The sequence below is a fragment of the Leucopleurus acutus genome (assembly GCF_964270905.1).
Source record: "Leucopleurus acutus genome assembly, chromosome: 1".
Lineage (NCBI taxonomy): Eukaryota > Metazoa > Chordata > Mammalia > Artiodactyla > Delphinidae > Leucopleurus > Leucopleurus acutus.
In genome coordinates this window covers 152,947,468-152,969,007 of record NC_139142.1, presented here as the reverse complement: position 1 = coordinate 152,969,007, position 21,540 = coordinate 152,947,468, and the positions used below count along the sequence as shown (strand labels likewise).

The 21,540-nt window shown below is 44.6% G+C and overlaps 1 protein-coding gene across 2 annotated transcripts in view; it reads right to left on the bottom strand.

The window, feature by feature from the left end:
• The window catches only part of ADAMTS17 (ADAM metallopeptidase with thrombospondin type 1 motif 17), a gene marked incomplete at both ends in the record, with an annotated part of 352,152 nt that overhangs the window by 17,868 nt on the left and 312,744 nt on the right, over positions 1–21,540 (bottom strand). For both annotated transcript variants that reach the window (XM_082841528.1, XM_082841529.1), the window contains 2 exons: positions 223–375; positions 4,389–4,593. In XM_082841528.1, coding sequence (XP_082697654.1) covers positions 223–375; positions 4,389–4,593 — 358 coding nt within the window. The remainder of the gene's footprint in view (positions 1–222; positions 376–4,388; positions 4,594–21,540) is intronic.

The window sequence follows — 21,540 nt, the reverse complement described above, 5'->3', positions numbered from 1 at the left end:
CACCCATTGCACCCCTTCCTGCTTTGGGGGCACTCAGTGCCCTTCTGAAGGCACACCATGTGGGGTCACCAGCAGGTGCAGAGTTGGGAGAGAAAGTGAATTCACCTGGTGAGACTGGGACCACCTTGTTAACTTGGGGCCCACGGTGAGAGAGCTGAGTTCCTTCCTCTTGAGTTGCAAATGCTGCCCAGGGCAGGATGGAAGCGCACACACCACACTCACCTTGGACCAGCCCCCTGTTCTCCACTCATAGCAGCCGGAGTAGTCCTCACAGGGCTCCTCAGCTCTTGGCCTCATGGATGCGTCGCATTTTCCTTGCGAGTTGGTGCATGTCACAGTTCGTTTCTTTGTCCCTTTACCACAGCTGGCAGAACACTGCAAGATACCATTCCAGAGACTGAATCCAGTCCAATCTGGTCAAGTCCATCAACACCTGAATATCTGTTAAGTACCTACCATGTACCAGACCCAGTGCTGAGAATGCAAGGATGGGGATGCTACGTTTCAGACCTCAGAAAGCTCCTGGTCTTTTAGAGTCTTATGCACATGTTCCGAGCTGGCTCCTCCCAGCTGGCCTCTAGGTACCCATGCTGAGCCAGCCTGGGGCAAAGGCACCAGTTCAGGGGGGAAAAGGAGGAGATGGAAAGCAAAGACACAGGTGACTCTGACATAAGGCGGTTGGCAAGCCCTGAAGAGAGCTCTAGCGATGGTTTTAATGTCAATGCCAAGAATGGTAACAGGGCAATGTTCCCTGTGCTATTTTTCTTCCTGGGAAACATAGCAAGAGATGGTGTGGGGAGGGGACCTGAATAGTGTCTGAGGGGTGACAAATGATGTGTGAGCCCTGAGAGTTCAAGATTCCCATGACATCAGGCAGCACGATCCACAGAAACAGTGACAAGAGGTGGAGGGGTGACAAGGCATAAACATGGCAGACTTGGGGGTGGGTCTGGAGCCTGTTCCTGGAGTGTTCCCAGCCTACCCGCTGGGCTTGGGGAGGGAAGGTGCCTGGCTCGCAAGAGTGAGTGCTGAGTGCTTACCCACTTCAAAACAAAGCACAAGGAAGAGTGGACCCTTGACCTTGGGAGAACATGACTGACTTGACCAGCAAGCAGAGGTGACATGGCCTGGGAACCTGGGGAGCCCACCCTTTGATTTATTGTGTGCGGAAGCCTAGTCCCTACCATGGAAGCAAATACGTAGCTCGCAGAGATGGTGGGCTGAAGGCTGGATTCCACCAAATGCACTGACATGATGAGACCCACTCTGCCTGAGGAAATTCTGAAGGGGATTTCCTCCCAGCAGCTGGGTCCCAGAGATACCATGGGGGGTGCCCAACAGCCGTAGTAGCACAAATGGAGCCCCAGCAACTCTAACTTCTGTTTTTACACTTGCTTGATTTACCAAAAATATGGGAGGCTACAGCAATGATTTTTCTTGAGCTACAACAAACTTGACTTTTAAAAAGTTCCACTATGCCCACTGAAAAAATGCACATAAAGGACAAATGTCATTCTTTATATTTGTTATTAACATTTACCTCAAAATGCTATCTAGCTTTATTTTTCCTATGAATTCAACCTAGCTCTTCATCTGCTGATCCTGTTCTTATTTATTTATTTATTTATTTATTTATTTGAGACTAATTTAGACTAGTTTGTTTTAGAAGAAATACACATGCTTCAAAGGCAGTTGTGGTATAACCTGGGGGGAATTTGGAGAGCTCACGTATTTGATCTTCTGTGTGGGTTTTAAAGGGACTTCCTTGGTGCTCCATTGGTTAAGAATCTGCCTTCCAATGCAGAGGACGTGGGTTCAATCCCTGGTCGGGGAACTAAGATCCCACATGCTGTGGGGCAACTAAGCCCGCGCGCCTCAACTAGAGAGCCTACGTGCCGCAAACTATAGAGCCCACGTGCTCTGGAGCCTGCGCACCACAACTACAGAGCCCACATGCCGCAAGTACTGAGCCTGCACACTCTGGAGCCCACATGCCACAACCAGAGAGAAGCCTGTGCGCTTCAACAAGGAGCCTGCGCTCTGCAACAAAAGATCCTGCATGCTGCAATGAAGATCCTGCATGCTGCAACTAAGACCTGACGCAGCCAAAAATACATAAATAAAATATATTTTTTTAATTAAAAAAAATAAAACAAAGGGACCTCGAATGCAAGGAGTCAGTCCCTGGCAGGCTTTACCCACAGGGCCTCCCAGGGCAGAATGGGTGGGGCCTGGAGGGCTGCTGCAGGAACCCCTGGGTTACTGCACTGAAGGCCCATCTTTCTGCTTCTCTACGCGGCAATGCTTTCTGACCATTTCATCAGCTCCACGCTCACCGTCTGCCTCACGGGCTCCTCCCTGGCAACAGCACCCATACCACTGGCTCCTTATGCAACTAGGGGCCTACTCACCACTTCTGCCTGAGTTTCTGCTTGGTCTCTCTGTACTCTGTGTTCCTTGCCTCTTCCCTTGAATTTTAAACCCTCAATATCCAGCCTGTTTCTTGACCAAACCCTGGGCTGGCCCCTTTTGACCAGAAGCCTATTGGTTGGAAGCCTTCAGGAAGGGCAGTGCTGCAGGCTGGGGTCACCTTGGAAGGGACCTAGGAGGGTCATGTTCTGCTTCTCTCTTGGCTTCAGATCCAGGGATGGGAACAAGAAGTCGAGGACAGGAGAGAGCTGCTACCTTTTGCTTCCTTCTCAATATTTTTTTCCTCATTCTAATGAAGTTGGGAAGAAGTTGGGGAGTAGTGGTGACAGTGATCAACACTGCTGGCTGAATACAGGCAAGCCCATCAATAAAAACTCACCCACGAGAAATTTAAACCCATTCATTTCCAGAAGAAGAAATGTTAGAGGGGCTTCTGTACTTGGAAAAGTGGAAGGAATACCAGTTTTGTGAGCATCTCATGGAGGAAAGATTTGATTCTGAGTCAGATGTTTAGAAAAAAGCATTTTGCTTGAGCCTGAGCTGAGCCAGAATTAGACTGATTGGTGTGGATACTATTTCAGGATTAGGATTAGGCAACACATAGATATAGGAATAGGGATGGAGATATTTCTTTAAATCTTGCTCCAATTGCCTCACACTTTCCAAAATGGTGCTCTTCAATACTATAATGATAGTTGATTATGTCAGTCTCATTTATTTTGTTAAGGAGGCATTTTTCCCCCATAAGAGACCTATAAATGGAAAATTTATGGTTTTGATCTGATAAAGCATAAATCTTGTTTGGATCAAGAACCAGGTGATCAAGGCCCTAAGGCTCATGGAAAGAGAGAGAGACTGCACACCTGCCCCTAACCTTCTAGCAGGCATCCCCCTCCCCAAAAGTCCATTGAATGTTAAACTTATGAACCTAGGTACATGTAAAGAAAAAAATTTTTTTAATGTTAAAACTCTGTCCTTTTTCTAAAATATCTTAAAGGATAGGCAAAAAACGCCCATCTTTAAATGGGTACATGTCAAGATCTGCCTAAAACGTAAACTCAGTTTTAGTACAGCCAAGGGCAGACTTTTCGTTCATTAAAAATGGGCTGAATACTTTCTTATTCAAAATAATTCCAACTGCTTGGCAATAAGAAGGAACTTTAAAAATATTTTCCACACTGAAGAGTGTCTTGGATTTAGCCTGACTTTCCTAGAACACGTTTGATGGAGGACCTGAGGGAAGCTTGCCCTTTATTCAGCTATTTTTTTTGTTTCATAGCCAAACAATCAAAATCATTAATGCAAACTCAATGCCAAGCCTTGAAGGATGATATTACCGAAGATAAAATATTTCTAGGATCAATCTTCAAAGTTAAAAATTAAGGCTTAATTGACCTCTTTCCAAAATGTGTTATGGCATGAGATTTGTAACCGGCTCACACACTAAACGCTGTCCCTCCCAACATCCTCCTGCCTCTTGCAAAGGCAGCTCCACAAAGACTGCCATGAAACTGCAGGGAAGCCTTTGAAACCACCTTCCCAACCTGACCACCCTACAGTTCCAAAGTGCACAAAAGAGATTAAAAAGTGTCTATTTGTCTACCTGCCTACCTACCTATCTCCTATGTATCTATCCATCCACCCACCCATCCATCCATCCATCCATCTATATTTACATGAGAATCTTCACAGGAAATGGGACCAAACAGTACTGTGATATACATTATCAAAAAAACACACTATCCATGTTTTTTGGCCACGTTGATATCTCTCATGGAATTTGAGAATATGTGACTTAGAACATGGCTTTGCGCTCCTCTGGGGTCTGGCTAGGACTGTGATATGTGGGGGTTTGTCAAAAACAGCAGGGAGGGAAAGGAACCATTTTGGGGTTGCTACAAACAAGGCCCCGAGGCCCTGGTAGTGGTTTCAGCACTGGCAGCAGCCCAGGCACCCACCTGTGACCACTCTGACGCCTCCCAGATGGACAGGCAGTCCTGGCCTTCGCAGCTCTGCACTGCCGATGGCCGGGGCACTGGGCAGTAGAGGGGCCGAGTGGCGACGTGTGTGCCATTCTGCAGCTGGTACATGCAGGTCACTTCCCGGTGCTGGATGCCCTTCTCACAGGTCGCTGAGCAGGGGCTCCACGGGCCTGCCACCCACCTACCCGGAAAGAGAAAAGACAGTGAGAGAACAAAGGGCCTTCCAGACAGATGGTGGAATTGTGGGCCTGCTGTGGGAGGGAAAAAGACAGACTCAGCTTTGTAGTCGGCTTTGGAAATAATTCTGGAATATCAGAGCAGAATATCAGAGCTATCTGAGTAGAGTGGTTCAGTGGCCTACTCAGTACAGAAATCTTTCTGCAACTGCCCGCATCCCCCGCCCCCGCCCCACGCCACAACGGCAGACTGAGTTATTGTCCCTACGTCCCCCTCTTGCTGTCTTGTGCCATCTTTGTTCAGTGGGGTGTGAGTGGATACGAAGCTGGCCACATCCCAGCAGAAGCTGTGAGTTACTATGTGGTTTGTCTCTCACTCTTCCTGTCCTCTGCCATGAGAACAGCAGGTCCAATACAGGGGCTTCCTGACTGCTGGGCTCTGTAATAGCATGATGCTGTTGTGCCCCACAGAGATATTGGGGTTGTCACTGCAGCAAAAGCTGACTGGCACAGCCCTCGACAAAGGACACCCCAGTCCCAGCTTAAACACACCAGGACTCCCTGCTTTCCAAAGGGTGGCGGGCCCTCCTAAGTGGGGACTGTCATTCTTGAGGAGGCAACCTGTGGGCCGTGGGAAGACTAGGCTGCTGAGGCCATCAGCTGAAAGTGCTCAACTAAGACTTTGTCTACCTGCCTAATATTTCAATGATCCCAATTCTCTGTTGGCCTTAGGGTGCTGGAAAGGGGCTAGGCAGTTTGGGAGTGATGATTTCTCAGGACACAAATAGGGCTTTGAACGCCCTTTTAAAGACTCTCTGTGCTCTGGTTCCTGGACGAGCCTCAAATATTCCCAGCTCCCAGGAGCTCACTACTTAACAAAGCAGTTCCACCTGGATGGTCAGCCCTGATAACCACTCAGTTCTCACATTAGTCAGACTCGTCCTAAATTTCACTTGAAACCAAATCTAATGAGGCTATCCCACTGTTTGGAAACATCTAGGTTCTGATGATGAGGCAGTGAATGAAACAAAGCCCTGCCCTCTGAGTCTTCCTATTCTAATGGGGACAAACAGTAAACGGATGAACAATGTACAACAGAATACAACATAATGTAATAGAGTGTATATAACATATATGCAGAGAGAATATGCAACACCATAGTAAGTGCTTTAGAGAAAAGTAATACAGCACAGGGCAGATCTGCGAGGAGATGAGGGAGGTTGGCACTATTTTATTCAAGGTGTCAGGGATGGCCTGGCATTTGGGCAGCGACTGGAAGGAAGTGAGGCACGAGCCCTGTGCTCTGTGGGAGAAGACTTGCAGGCAGAGGGCATAGCAGGTGCAAAGGCCCTGGTGGAGGGGTGTGCTGGCAGGGCCGAGGGGCAGCCGGGAGTCCAGTGTGGCTGGGGGAGGGGGTGAGCAGGAGAGGGAGCAGGGGGAGAGTACACAGGGCCTGGCTGGCTGCTGTGGCTCTTGCTTGAATGAGATGCAGTCCTGGAGGGTTTGGAGAAAGGAAGACACGCCTTCCAGGGCCACCCTGACTCTGTGTGGCTACCAGCCTACAATGGGTAGGGGTGGCAACGGGAAGAGTGGGGAGGAGGCTACTGCAATGGTCCAGGTGGGAGATAAGGGTGGCTTGAACCAGCTGGGGGTAGTGGAGGTGTTGGACTAATTGTTGAGAAGATGGGGCTACCCAGGCCCCTCCCTTCATCCCGACATGGTTTCTCCTTGTCCATTAGGGCAAGCTCAGGCCACCTCATCCAGAGCTCATCTCCAGTCCCCTTGGCAGAGCTCATCACTCTGCCCTTCATGGCCCAGGGACTAATGCTAGTGAAGCTCCTCTTGTCAGACCCCTTGCTCATGCTGCACGGGATGGAAACACAGTGCTGGCCTCGGGATATGAGGACAAGTAACATACTGCCTGCAAATTGCTTATGGCAGCACCTGGCACACATAAGCCCTATAACATAACTAGTATTGTCATTATTTTGTGTTTCCTTGGTGGGAAATGGAGACTTCCCACATGCATGCAGCCTTGCTCCCATTTCAGTACCTGACAACTGCTTAAACATCACCGAAAGAATCAAACCAACTTCTACCCATTTTGTTCCCCTTTTAAGTTTTCTCTTCTCTTGATCAAAATAATTTGCAGATTCTCAATCCGTTGTAAGTCTCTAATCAGTCACTACTGTTCTTAAAATTGACTGATTTGTCATGGACAGTATGGTCCAGATGTGATCTGAAAGCAGCAAGAGAGAATGTGATGATCTTTAAATGGGGACTTGTTTTCATGAATACTCCCCAGCTCTGTACTATTTCTTTTCTTTTTTTAAAGCAAGCACATTGTACCTCTGTTAGCGCCTACTGTTTTTCTCTCTCATGAACTGACTCTCAGCCAGATCTCCTTTGTCCTGGCCTTTTACAATTAACTTTGTGAATATAAATGTTAGGTTTTAGGTTGAGACCTGTTTGGCATTATTGTGCTGACCCCAACTGTGAAATGGCTTAGAATCCTGCTCCTGTCTTTTGTATTTCCTGTGCTTCCCAGGGCCAAGCCTCGGAAGTGGGACCTCTATGTCACACACATGGGACTGTCACTGCCCTGGGCATGCGTGCCATTGCCATAGGGTACCAGCATCTCCATTCCTGGCCACACAATCAGAGCATGTGTTCTAGGGAATGTAGACGCCAACTCTGTTCACACAAAGGTCACATCCAGGACACCTGGGGGAATGGTGAACTGCTGGGAGGACTCAGCAGTCCTGCCTCAGGGGCTCCTCCAGCCCCATCACTGGCTGGAAAAGTCAGATCTGTGGGGGTCAGATTCCCGTAGAGCTGGGAGGGACCGCCAGCCCTCCAGGTTCTCCTTTCCTTTACCTCTGGTGTCTGGTGCTTTGCAAAAGGATGACAGAATGGAAAAGAGCCCATGCATCCCTCCTCCTCTTTCCAGAAGAATCCTCAGACCTATCCCCGCCTGAAACGCGTGACGAGCCGCCGACAAGAGGGCTCTTTGTCACAGGTGCACCTGCTTCAGGTTATCGGAGCTATTTTTCAGCTGGACCTTTTTGCTTCTGATCTTGAAAAACACCTCAGTGAGGTATGGGGAGAAAAAGTGGCCTTCCTAAAACTTCATTTTTGGTGGCTGAAAGAATCCACTTCCCCTGAAGGACCTTGGCTGCAGGAGGCCCATCTAGGGCAGTGGGATGATGTCACACACCCAGACATCAGAGTAAAATCCCATTGATCCCAAGTCTAGTAACTTGGGAAAGGCCTGCAGTTCCACACAACAATGTATATTACAATTACAATGTAAGCCTGAGCTTTTTTCACTCTTATCCTCTAAAAACCTTAACAGCGACATTCATTAGCCAAGTTTGAGTTAGCAGTCCTTCTTAAAAGCAATGAAACTGTAATTCTTGCTGAAACCACCATTAACACTTCCCTAATCCAGGCCCCTCCCCTGTTCCCACGGGGTCAGGACAGCTTCTCCTGTCCAGCACAGGTGTAGCTCCTCTGTACATACTTCAAGTTCAATCCTTCTAATCAGGTACAGTTTTCCACCATTATCTGTGGTTTCACTTTCCCCAGTTTCAGTTACTAGCAGTCAACCACGGTCTGAAAACATTAAATGGAAAACTCCAGAAATAAACATTTCATAAGTTTAAACTGCATGCTGTTCTGAGCAGTGGGATGAAATCTCCCACCATCCCAATTGGTCCTGCCTGGGATGTGAACCATCCCTTTGCCCGGCTTATCCATGCTGTATAGGCTCCCTGCCGGTTAGCACAGGAAATACATAGTATATAAGTATCTATAGGGTTCAGTACTATCCTGGGTTTCAGGCATCTACTGGGGGGCTTGGGATGTATGGCCCACAGATGAGGGGGGACTACTAGGCTTTGGACAGCTCTGTCACTACCTGAGACCCTATATTCTTTTTTAATTGCTGCTGTAGCAAATTGCCATAAACTTAATGGCTCAAAACAGCACAGATCGATTATCTTACATTTCTAGAGGTTGGAAATCTGATGTGGGTCTCACTGGGCTAAAATCTAGGTGCTGGCAGGGCTGTTCCCTTCTGGAGACTCCAGGAAGACTGCTTCCTTGCCTTTTCCAGCTTCTAGACACTGCCCCAATTCCCTGGTTTGTGGTGCCTTCTTCTGCCTTCAAAGCCATCAACTCAGGCCAAGTTCTTCTCACATCGCATCACTCCAAGCTCCTCTTCTGCTTCCATCTTCTGCTTTTAGGACCCTGTGATTACACTGGACCCACTCAGATAATCCAGCATAAGCCGGCTGATTAGCAAACTGTATTAGTTTGCTAGAGCTGCCGTGAAAAGTACCACATGCTGGGTGGCTTAAAACAACAGAAATTTATTCTCTTACAGCTCTGGAGGCCAGAAGTTAAAAATCAAAGTGTTGGCAGGGTGGGTTCCTTCTGAGGACTCAGAGGACCCTGTTCCATACCTCTCTCCTGGGTTCTGCTAACATCTTTCACGGGAGACCCATAACAACCTAATTCCACCTGTAACTCTAAGTTTCCTTTGACAAGTAACCTAACATTTTCATCCCACTGCTCAGAACAGCGAGTTCCAGGGATTAGGATGTAGACATCTTTGGGGGTCATTATTTTGCCTACTACACGCATCACATTAGCAGTCCTGAGAAATTTTATCTTACGTTCAAAATTCAGTTTCTATTCAAGTCTTGATTTGGCTGAGACTTAAACTAGGTAAAGATCTCATGAAATCTGCTGAAATGTGACAGTCTCACAAAGAAACAATGGCATCTTCAGGATCGCATTCTTCTAACACAGTTATTTTATGTTGAATATAAAGTGAATCTCAAGTATAGATAACCAAAAAGAGTACACTGGTGGGTCATTTATTTTCAACAACTTCAAATTGTAAAAAAATGTGAGCTGTTGTATTTCAACACAACAAGTGTTCAAGATAACAAGTGGTCTGTCCGTGGTGTCAACTTTATCCATCTCCAAAATGGGTCAGTAGTAAGGATCTGGCATTGACTGAGCACCTAATCTGTGCCTATCTCTGAATCAGGAATGTTCCTTACATTAGCTAAATTAATCAAAGTAAGGAAACTAGATGACTGTATGTGATTCTCTGAGCATCTGTTATAGAGACATGCAAATTCCAAGCATATCATCAAATATGCTTGTAAAATACCATGTATTTTACATGTAAAATGTAAAATACCACAGCATGAAAAGAAGGATATGAAACAGTTCAAAAGCTCCAGAAAGCTGCAGGGCAGGTTAAAGAGATTTCTGCTACTGGGATGGTTACTTTGTCCAACCTCATCTTATCTGTCCCCCAGACACATGGGTATCAACTTCACACCAAGCCCTGAATCAAGGGCCAGGGCACTCAGCTCAGCGTCCCACCTTCACAAAGCTCAGTCAAGTGTGTGGTCCTTGGGGGAGAGGGAAGCGTATAAACAGGCAATGTCTTCACTATCTGCTAAGTGCAGTGGAGGAAATGGAGCTTGAGTTGGGTCCTGAAGTCAAAGTGAAGTTGGCCAACCAAAGAAGCAGGGCTCAGTGCTCTGACAGAGAGCCCCTGCCCATGAAATGTTGAGGAACAGCTGCGAGTTTGGGATGGCCAATCCTTGGAGGGTACTTCTGGGTGGGTAGGAGGGAGGTTTCCTTGGGTGGTCTCCGTTAATCATGGGCTCTGGGGCAAGATGATGGCGTTCATGAAGGCAGTGGAGAAATGGGAAACAGGCACCGATACAAGACTATGAAAGGGTTTTGACAGGGCTTTGGGTATGTGGGGTCATGGAGAGAAAGGAGGCAAGAATCAAGCTCAGGATATTGACTGGCCCAGAGGATGCTGGTGGTGCCTCCACTGGGAGGGAGAACACAGGGAGGGGAGTTGGCCTGGGGGCAGAAGGGTGGGCACCACTTTGAAGGCGGCGCTGGGTCGCTGAGTGGTGCTGGGAAGGGTCTGCAGGTGCAGTTCTGGTGTTCAAGGGTGCTGCCTGATTGGAGACACAGGGTTGGAAGTCAAAAGCAATAAATCCTGGTAGACATCAAGGGTAAGAACAACTCACCCAGGGAGCTTATACAGGAGGACACAGGGCAGGGGCAGGGGCTGGGGAATACAAGCACCTGGGGTTGGAATCAGTCATGGGAGGCTCTGAGGAGCAGAAGAGGTGACAAGCAAGGCTAGGGAGGGCAGGAGGACAGTGCAGGAGATGCCAGGAAGGGTGGGGTTGGATGAGGCCTGAAGAGCATCCCCAGGATTTAGCCATGAGGACAGGTTGCTGACCCAGGGGAGAACTGGGGAGAAGGGTTGCCAGTGCTGTAAATGCAGAGAGGAAGGAGGGTGAAGAGGAGAGGCCTTGCGGGCGCCCCTTAGCAGATTTGGTTTGATGCCTACAGAGTGGGCTCCACAGACCCTCAATCCTGGGGTGACACCCAAGCTTTGGAAACAAGACCTGATGCGAGCTGTCTCATGACTTGGGAGCCTCTGGTCAAGCAGGCTGTGCGTGGGCGGGAAGCATGAGTGAGAACGTGAGAGGGCACATCTGCGTGAGAATGAAATGCTGAGAATGGCTGAGGGCTGGAAGCAGTGGCTCCGGGACAGACAGGGAGCTTCCTCCTGTGGACCCATCTGTCTAGAAAGGTCACCCCTGCTCACTGGCAGTGCCTCATGGAAGTCATCTGGGTCAAATGGCAGAGCAGATGACCCGTGGGAGACCTGTGCCACGTCCGAGACTCTGGAGGCCAGCAGGGGAGGGAGGCCAGGGACCTGGCGGTGGGCAGCATGTGTGAGGGGAAGGCTCGGCCTCAGCCAGGGCTTGGCTGCTGTCTCCCCTTGGGATTTGGTGACCTGGGTCAGTGGGCCAGTGGGTCAGTGCATCTTGATAAAGAGTCTGGCCTGAAGAGTGATCCTGTCCATTCCTAGCCCAGGGAGGCTCAGGCAGTCTGATTTGGAAAGCAGACAGATCAAAGATCTCACTTCTCATTTCTCCTCTGCCAAGAGAGAGTTTGAAGGAACAGGCCTGCATCTCCCCCTGTGGGTCAGCCCCATGTCTCCAAGGTGTCCCTCCCGTTTGTGCCCAGTCCTTTCCCACCACCATCTTGCCTTCACACCCACCTGAACTCCCAGAGGAAGGTGGCTCAGGGCCTGCTGGTCTTGCTTCACGGATGGGGAAACCAACTTGGAGGGACAGCAAGACTGGCCTAAGGCCCGCTAGCTATTAAGTGGGTGGGTCCTCTGTGCCCCAACCCAGAAGCTTCCTTTTTGTATTTATACAATCTTGCTCTGGTTAGGGAACACCTGACCAACCTCATCAGGATGCCCCGAGAGTGAAAGGTGCCCACTTACTAGAATCAGACATTCTCAAAGTCTCAGAAGGTCACATTCAGGACGCTGGTGTCAGATGCGCCTGGACTTGAGTCCACTCCACCAACTTGCCAGCTGTGTGACCTTGGACAAGTCAGTACTCAAGCCTCTGCCACACAGTCAGCACAGGCCTCACACTCTATGGGCCTGATAACTAGCAGCTGTTATTATTGCTGTAACTATTATTCTCAGTCTAGGCATCCATCTTATTCAGAGGAGCTGCTGTTCCTCAAAGCCCTCTGGAATGGGCAGTCTATGTGGGCATTCGGAACCAAAACAAATTAGTTTTAATTTTTAAAAAATTTTCAATAAATTTGCATGATTCAGATGAGAGGAATATGAAAAACCTGTTTGAATGCTGAGTCCTATAACTTGGTGCGAGTTATCTCTCTCCTCTGAGCACCTGGCCTTCATCCATAAAGCAGGGGCAAGAACTGGGCGCACAGTTGTAAGGACCTGTTGATGACCTTACGGCAGGTAAAGGCCCCAGGGAGAGGCCTGCAGGGGAGCTCCAAGGATGGGAGTCTCTTCCCTCTCTCCCTGGTGCAGGGCTGCTGGCCCCTAGGCTGTGAACATCTGGCCAAGGTCAGGCTAACACCGCTCTGCCTTCCCGTGGATGACAAGGTCTCTCCCAGGGCACCCGGGCTGTGGTCACCACGTGTGCCGCCAGCCTGGGGTGAGGAGACGTGGCAGAGGCTGGCTGGCCAAGAGCCGGACCTCCTGGGCCTCGTCCCAAAAACACCACGGAGGACTCGGCAGCGACAGACTCTCTGTCTGCCCGAGCCACTCTCACAGCTCAGGGCAGATTGGAGCCAGCAACTCCGTTATGAGAACAATCAAAACACATGTGCCATTTAAAGTCTCCGAAGATACGTGGCTGCTTTTATTGAACAGATGTCTGTGAAAGGAGTGGGGTAAGGAGGTACAACTGGGACTTAGCAAGCTGGGCTGTGATGTTCTCCCAGGGGACAGAGGGGGACGCTTTAGAGCTACACACGAAGTTTCAATTCAGCATTTCTCCATTTAAAACTCGAGAATTATGAGTTCTCATATATATTTCCCTGAAAAGTAATATTATTCACATATTTGTTTTTTATAGGAGGAAATGAGAGCCTGGAGTGCATGATGAGGAACGAATACATCGGCCTATGCATGTGAGCTTCTGCTGGAGGACATAATTCCATCCTGAAATCAGGCTGGGTCAGGGTCTGAGAACTTGCTGTGTTTTCCTGAAAAGGTTCTTGAGTCACTGTGGTTAGTTTTCATGTGCTGGGGAAAGGAAGAGAAAGGAAGGAAGGAAGGGAGGGAGGGAGGGAGGGAGCAGGGAAGGAGGGGAAGACTTCAATGCTTTGCTAAAACATGGCTTAAGGGAAAATGTTTTAAGAATGGTTTCTCTAGATATTGTACCAGCTAACCGTTTTGGGAGCTTCCTATGTGCCCGGCATGTTCTCAGCACTTAACATGATTCAAATTATTTGATCCCTGTAACAATCCTTTGGTGAGCCATTCTACAGGTGAGGAAATCAAGGCACAGAGAGGTTAAGTGGCTTGCCCAAGGTCATACATTAGCAAGTAGAAGAACTATTTTAACAGTTCCATTGAGACATAATTCACATACCATACAATTCATCCATGTAAAGAGAACAATTCAGTATATTCTGAAATATATTGTGGTGGTGTGAAATCACCACCGCAATCAATTTTAGAATATTTTTATTACCCCCAAAAGAAACTCCACACCTCTTAGCTGTCATCTCCAAATACATGCCCCCCTCCTATCCCTCTCAGCCCCAGGCAATCACTAATCTACTTTTTGTCTCTATAGATTTGCCTCTTCTGGACATTTCATATAAATGGAATCACATAACATGCGGTTCTTTGTGCCCAGCTTCTTTCACTTAGCATAATGTTTCCAAGGCTCATCCATGTTATAGCATCTATTAGTATTTCATTCCTTTTTGTCATTGAATAATACTTGATTGTATAGATACACCATGTTTATTTATTGGTTCATCAGCTGACGGACATTTGGGTTGTTTCCACATTTCGGCTATTACGAATAATGCTGCAATGAGCATCTGTGTACAATTTTTGTGTGGACATATGTTTTCATTTTTTTTGAGTATATACCAAGGAGTGGAATTGCTGGATCGTATGCTAACGCTATGTTTAACAATTTGAGAAATGCCAGACTGTTTCCAAAGCAGCTACACTATTTTGCATTTCTACAGTAGTGTATGAAATTCTAAATTCTCCACACTCTCATAAATTTTTTCTATTATCTATCATTTTGATTATAGCCATCCTAGTGGGTGTGAAGTGATATCCCATTGTGGTTTCATTTTACTGTGGTAAAATGTATACAAAATTTACCATTTTTACCACTTTGCAGTGTACAGTTCAGTAGCATTAAATACATTCACATTGTTGTATAACCCTCACCATTCTCTCCCAAACTCTTCATCTTCCCAAACTGAATTCTAGATTCATTAAACAATAACCTCCTATTCCCCTCTCCCCCCAGCCCCTGGCAACTATCATCCTACTTTCTGTCTCTATGACTTTGACTGCTCTAGGTACCTCATATAAGTGGAATCATACAATGTTTGTTCTTTTGTGACTGTCTAATTTCACTTAGCAGAATATCCTCAAGGTTCATCCATGTTGCAGCATGTGTCAGAATCTCCTTCCTTTTGAAGGCTGAATAATATTCCATTGTACACATGTAACACATTTCATTTATCCATTTGTCCAGAGAGGGACATTTGTGCTGCTTCCACCTTTTGACTATTGTGCATAGTGCTGCTATGAAGATGGTTGTACAAATTTCTGTTTGAGTCCCTGCTTTCAGTTCTTTTGGGTATATACCCAGAAGTGAAATTTCTGGATCACATGGTAATTCTGTGTTTAATTTTTTGAGGAACCACCATACTGTTTCCCACAGTGGCTGTACCATTTGACATTCCATTCAACAATGTAGAAGGGTTCCAATTTCACCACATCCTCACCAACACTTATTTGCTGTTTTTTAATAATAACTATCTTCATGGGTATGAAGTGGTTACCTCATTGTGGTTTGATTGGCATTTCCCTAACGATTAGTGATGATGAGCATTTTTTCATGTACTTATTGGCCATGTGCATATCTTCTTTGGAAAAATGAGTAAACATGTTCTTTGCCTATTTCTTAATGGGGTGCCTTTTGTTGTTTAATTGTAGGAATTCTTTATACATTCTGGATATTGCTTCTTTGTCAAATATATGATAGCAAATATTTTCTCCCATTCTTTGGGTTGCCTTTTCACTTTGTTGATTATGTCCTTTGATACAAAAAAGTTTTTAATTTTGAAGTCCAAATTATCTATTTTTCCTACTGTTGCCTATGCTTTTGGTGTCATATCTAAGAAGTCATTACCAAATCCAATGTAATGAAGATTTTTTCCTATGTTTTATTCTGAGTTTTAGCTTTAACTCTTATATTTAGGTCTTTGCTCCATTTTGAGCTTATTTTTGTACATGGTATAAGGTAAAGGTCCAACGTCATTCTTTTGTATTTTGATATCCAGTTTCCCCAATACTACTTGTTGAATTTCATTGTGGTTTTGATTTGTATTTCCCTGATGGCTGATGATGTTGAGCATCTTCTCATGTGCTTATTGGCCATTTGTGTATCTTCTTTTGAGAATGTCTGTTCAATTTGTGTTCTACTAAATGTGTGAAAAACATATGTTTCCTATTGTTAGTGACTCAATACTGTTTTACTAAAGAATTGCATAATCTGAGAAAGTTTCAATAATAAAGAAAATTCACATTAGCAAAAAAAAAAAAAAGAATGTCTGTTCAGATGATTTGTCCATTTTTTAGTCGGGTTATTTGTTTTTTTTATTATTGAGTTGTAAGAGATTTTGATATGGTCTAGATAAAATTATTTTTTCAGATATATGATTTATGAAAACTTTTTTTCCCTTCCTTGGGTTATCTTTTCATTTTCTTGATGGCCTTGAAGAACAGAAGTTTTACATTTTTATAATGTTTAGTTTATTTCTTTCTTTTGCTGCTTGTGCTTTTGCTTTCATATCTAAGAAAGCATTGCCTTTATAGCTTTAGCACTTACGTGTAGGTGCTTGATCTATTTTGAGTTAATTTTTTAATCTATGGTATAAGCTAGGGATCCAACTTCTATCTTTTGTATGTGGACATCCAGAGTCTCAGTACCGTTTATAGAAAAGATGATTCTTTCTCTATTGCATTGTTGAAAATTAACTGATAGTAAATGTGAGAATATTTATTTACTCATTTATATTACATTGTTCTATATGTCTCTCTTTATGCAAGTCCCATACTGTCTTGATTACTCTAGCTTTGTAGTAATCTTTGAAACTAAGAAGCATAAGTCCTCCAACTTTGTTCTTGTTTTTAAAGATTGTATTGACTATTTGGAACCCTTTGCAATTCCACATAAATTTTAGGATCAGCTTGTTCATTTGCACAATAAAGACAGCTGGAATTTTGATAGGGATTTATGTTTTATCAGTAGATCAATTTGAGGAGTATTGCCTTCTTAACAACACTAAGCCTTCTAATGGGATGTATTTAGATATTTATTAACGTCTTTCAATAATGTTTTGTCATTTGCAGTGTATAAGTCTTTTGTTAAATTTATTCCGAAGTACTTTATTGGTTTTTTTTTTTACATCTTTATTGGAGTATAATTGCTTTACAATGGTGTGTTAGTTTCTGCTTTATAACAAAGTGAATCAGTTATACATATACATATGTTCCCATATCCCTTCCCTCTTGCGTCTCCCTCCCTCCTGCCCTCCCTATCCCACCCCTCTAGGTGGTCACAAAGCACTGAGCTGATCTTATTGTTTTTGATGCTACTGTAAATGGAACTATTTTCTTCATTTACTTTTCAGACTATTCAGTGCAAGGGTATAGAAAAAGAATTGATTTTTGTATAACATTCTTACATCCTGTAACCTTGCTCAACTCATATGTTTAAAACAACAAGCCCAATGTGGTGTCATTTGCTCCCCATGACAACAAACAAAGACTTAATTGCAGCTTCAATCCCTTCCAGCAATATGACCTTTAAGAGTCAATCTGAAATTTCCTGATCAACACTAGTGAGGTAATGTTATGATAAAGCCCTTCCCGTCCCCCAGAAGAAGATGGTCTGGATTGAAGCAATCTTTTCTTTTGTTAATACTTTTCTTGCCCACCCTCTTTCTGCCAGTAAACATCTCCCATTTTGTACAACCCCTTGTGCTCTTCTAGTTGCTAGATGGGATCCTGACTGATTCATGAATTGATAAATAAAGCCAATTAGATCTTTGAATTTACTCAGTTGAATTTTGTTTTTCCAGCAAATATATTAGTTGTAGTAGCTTTTTACTGGATTCTTCAGAATTTTCTATATGGAAGATCATGTCATCTGCAAATACATATAGTTTTACATCTCTAACCTAGATGCCTTTTTTTTTTTTTTTTTTTTCATTTTCTTGCCTAATTGCCCTGGCTAGAACCACCAGTACAATGTTGAATATAAGCAGTGAAAACAGACATTCTTGTCTTGTTCCTCTCTTAGGGGAAAAGCCTTTAGTCTTTCACCATTAAGTATGATGGTTCCTGTGGGTTTCTTGTAGATCCCTTCATGAGGTTGAGGAAATTCCCGTCTATTCCTAGTTTGTTGAGTGTCTTTATCATGAAAGAGTATTGAATTTTGAAAATACTCTGTGTGTGTTTGTGTTAATTGAGACAATAATGTGGTTTTGTCTTTTATTCTACTGATGTGATATATTATTTGATTTTCAGATGATAAATGGACCTTGCATTCCCAGCATAAGTTTCCACTTGATCATGGTATATAATCCTTTTTATATTGCTTGATTCAATTTACTAATATTTTGTTGAGGATTTTTGTGTCTATATTCATAAGCAATATTGGCATGTAGTTTTCTTGTGATGTCTTTGTCTCGTTTCGTTATCAGGGTAATACTGGCCTCATAGAATGAGTTGTAAAGTGCTTCCTTTTCTACTTTTCGGAGGAGGTTGTGAAAAATTGATATTAATTCTTCCTTAGATGTTTTGTAAAATTCACCAGTAAAGCCATCTGATCCTGGGCTTTTTTTCTGTGGGAATTTTTTTATTACTAATTCAATCTCTTTACTTGTTATGGGTCTGTTCAGGTTATCTGTTTATTCTTGAGTCAGTTACAGTAGTTTGTATTTCTAAGAATTTTGTCTGTTTCATCTAATTAATATAACTTTTTGTTATACCAGAATATTTTTGGTTTTTCAATATAGTAACACCAAATCTCCAGATAATAAGAGGAACAAGTAGAGGCTGTTTGAGGGTCACATGCACTAAGGGCACTGTGTTGTTTGGGAAGAGGCTAGCGATTCTGAATACTCTGGACTCTACTGAAACCATTATAGTTAAGGTACCTGGGTCACATTTAAGGATAACCATCAAAAGAATAGAAATATAATCCACAGCTTCCCAAAAATAGGGAGAAAAAAAGAAATGTTAATTGTTAGTTCTGAAAATTTTGTAATTTCCAATATCATTTCCTCCTAACCCATGAGTTATATATATTTTTAATTTCTAAAAATATAGAGAAAAGTGGGTCACTATTCTTTTTACTGCTTATTTCCAATGTAATTTTCTTGTGGTCAGAAAGCATGGTGTGTTTTGTTATCTTGGTTACCATAAACACAGCCTTATCAATCAGTGGGAACGGGGTGAACTAGCCATTACATATTACAGAGGAGAGGCACAGGTTATCATATGGAAGAAATTAACTCATTGTCTCAACTCATACTATACAGAAAAAGACATTCTGGATGTGTTAAAGTCTTCTTATATGCAAGAAAAGCCAAACCTTAAAAGTTCTGGAAGAACACACAGGAAAACATATTTGTAGTTGAAAAGTCAGGAAGAAATTGTCGAACAAGACAAAAGAAGCACAATTCCTAAATTTAAAGTTAACCAATTTAACTAAATTAAAGATAAAAGCTTCTACTCAAAGATACCATAGGTGAAAAAAGAGGCCTCAAATAAGGGAAAATATTTATAATCCAAGATGTATAAAGAATGCTCGTAAATCAATTAGTAAGAGATAAGTAGCCCAACAGGATAATGCGCAAACAACAGGAGGATAAAACACAGAAAAAATATAAATATCCTCTTAACATATGAAAACGCTCAACCTCACTACAGCACAGGGGAATTTAAAAAATCAAACAATGAGGCACCATTTCCTCCCCATCAGATGGCAACACTATAAAGTCTGACTAAACCAAATTTGTTCATGACTGGAGCAATGGGAGCCCTTACCGTGCTGGTGGCATGGTAACGCTAGGTTAAGCCTTTGGAGGAAAGCTCAAGGTGTGCAGACCTATGACTGTGTAATTACTTCTGGGATACAACTTGCACATGTGTCTAAGGAAATTGGAAAAGGATGTTCACTGCATAATTGTTTACATAAGCCCCAATTGGCAAACAACTCAAATGTCCATCAATGGCAAACGACTAAATACCTAAGATGAAATCACATAGAGCAAAGAAAATGGGTGTACCAGAGCCACAGTGGCAACGTGGCTAGATCCCAAAGGCAAGATGAACATACATATGCTCAGAGCCTGTTTAAATGCACCAAACAATACTCTCTTGTTTGTGGATATATGCATATATGGTAAAAGTTTGAAAATTAGCGGGGGAAGCATACCCACTAATGGAGGAGGGGAGAAGAATAGCGCTGGGAGGGGTCAAGGGGGACTTTTAATGTATCTGTATTATATTATTTTAATAACATGCTATTACTTTAGATTACTTAAAATATGGCAATCATGAAAATTTGTTAAAATTGGGAGGTGCAGGCATAGTTGTTTATTAGTTAAACTCAGACTTTTCTGTACATATAAACATTTTTGTAAGAAAAATGATTACACAACCCAGAGCCAGGTCGGTATGTACTAACTGACCTTGACTTCTGAGAGTGGCAGCGACTGTGGTCAACTGAGAATGAAGACGGTGCCTGTCCCGGGAGCCACCGGGCTCCAGCCCACAGTTGCCATGTGGGTCAAGTATTGCCACATCTTTCCTTTTTAAAAGTAATGTTGAAAATTCAGAGTCTTATGAAATCTGGTTTTAAAATGTTGGAAATGAACTCTAAAACCTTAAGACGCCTGTGCAGGCCAAGCCATGTCTGCTGTGGAATTTGGTTCCGCAGCCTCTGGTCTAGGACTTCTCACTTTAATTTTCCAAGGAGGGAGCTATGGTGGTTCTGAACCTAAACCAGAGAGGCTGGATGTGTGTCTTCCTCTGGCTCTGACCTGAAGAGGCCACTCTATACCACTGGCTCGCCACACGGGTCCTCCGTCAATGCTTTGACCCCACCTTCCTGTAATTTGTCTTTTGGTTGGCTTAATAGGTGAGTCCCAAGAATTTTGTCCTAAAAAGATTAGGAAAAAAAGACTCCCCAGATTCATGATGTGACATGGTTTTCCCAAGACAGCAGTCTGAGTGGTACCAATTCGAAACCAACACCAAAATCCTGAAGAGTGGGCTGTAGAAATACGCAGAGGTCTGAGTAATGCCAGCAGGAGCCCCTGCCCAGCTGGCCCAGCTGCCCAGCCCCACAAAATTATTCAACATGAAAACATGCAAGCAGACCTCCCTGACATTCCATCCCTGCCACTGCCTCGCTTTGGCTATGAAAATGCTCAGAATTTCACAAGATTCTCTGAAAATGTTCCTAGGGGGAGTTCTCCAGAGTTAGAGTGAGCCAGCTCTGTGTCTTCTGGAAAGGGTACAGAGGGGAAAGGCCGTTGTGTTCAGAGGGGCAGGGGCAGGGCTCCAACACGACCAGCCTGAAAAGCTGGCTGACTCTGTCTCTGAGCTCGCCCTGCAAGGGTTCTGGCGTGCAGCTTTATGAGCAAGGGAATTTACAGCTCTGCTCGCTTCCCCACACACGACTATCTTTAATTGCAAGCCTCACATTTGCTCCCTGTGCCCCTCCTGCCAAAGGCGCTTCTGGACACCCCCAGAGCAGACAGGAGCCAGCCAGGCCCCTGGACAACAGCCTCCACGGTTACACTTTGTTGGTCTGTTTCGAATCCCTGGTGCCTCATAACATGCTGCTGTATTAGAAGTGGTGGCCCTGCTGGTGTGGCTTGTAAAGGTCATGTCCACAGTGAGCCTGGGAAGAAATTCCCCAGGGGTGACAGACATCCAGGCCAGAGCCATGTGGAGATGGCCAGTGATGCGGGGCCCCAATCCTGCTTGGTGGCTGGCATCCTGTGGCGTCTTCCTTCCCGCATTAACTAAAATGACTAAGGGTCTTTGGTGAGCATAACTTGTCATAACAATCCTTAGTGTAGATGACAGCTTTGACACTTCTGACCCTGGCAACAGCTCTGCCTGATTTTTGCTCGTTCCTCCTTGACTTCTCAGGTGCTGGGAGCTCTTGCCCCCTGCCTTCTGCTTCTCTGAAGCCTCCTCCTCCCCTGTTCTCCAAGGAATCTCAGCCCTCCCCTTGTTCAGTCTTGGGCTCCTTTGTTCCCATGGCCCTCCTTTC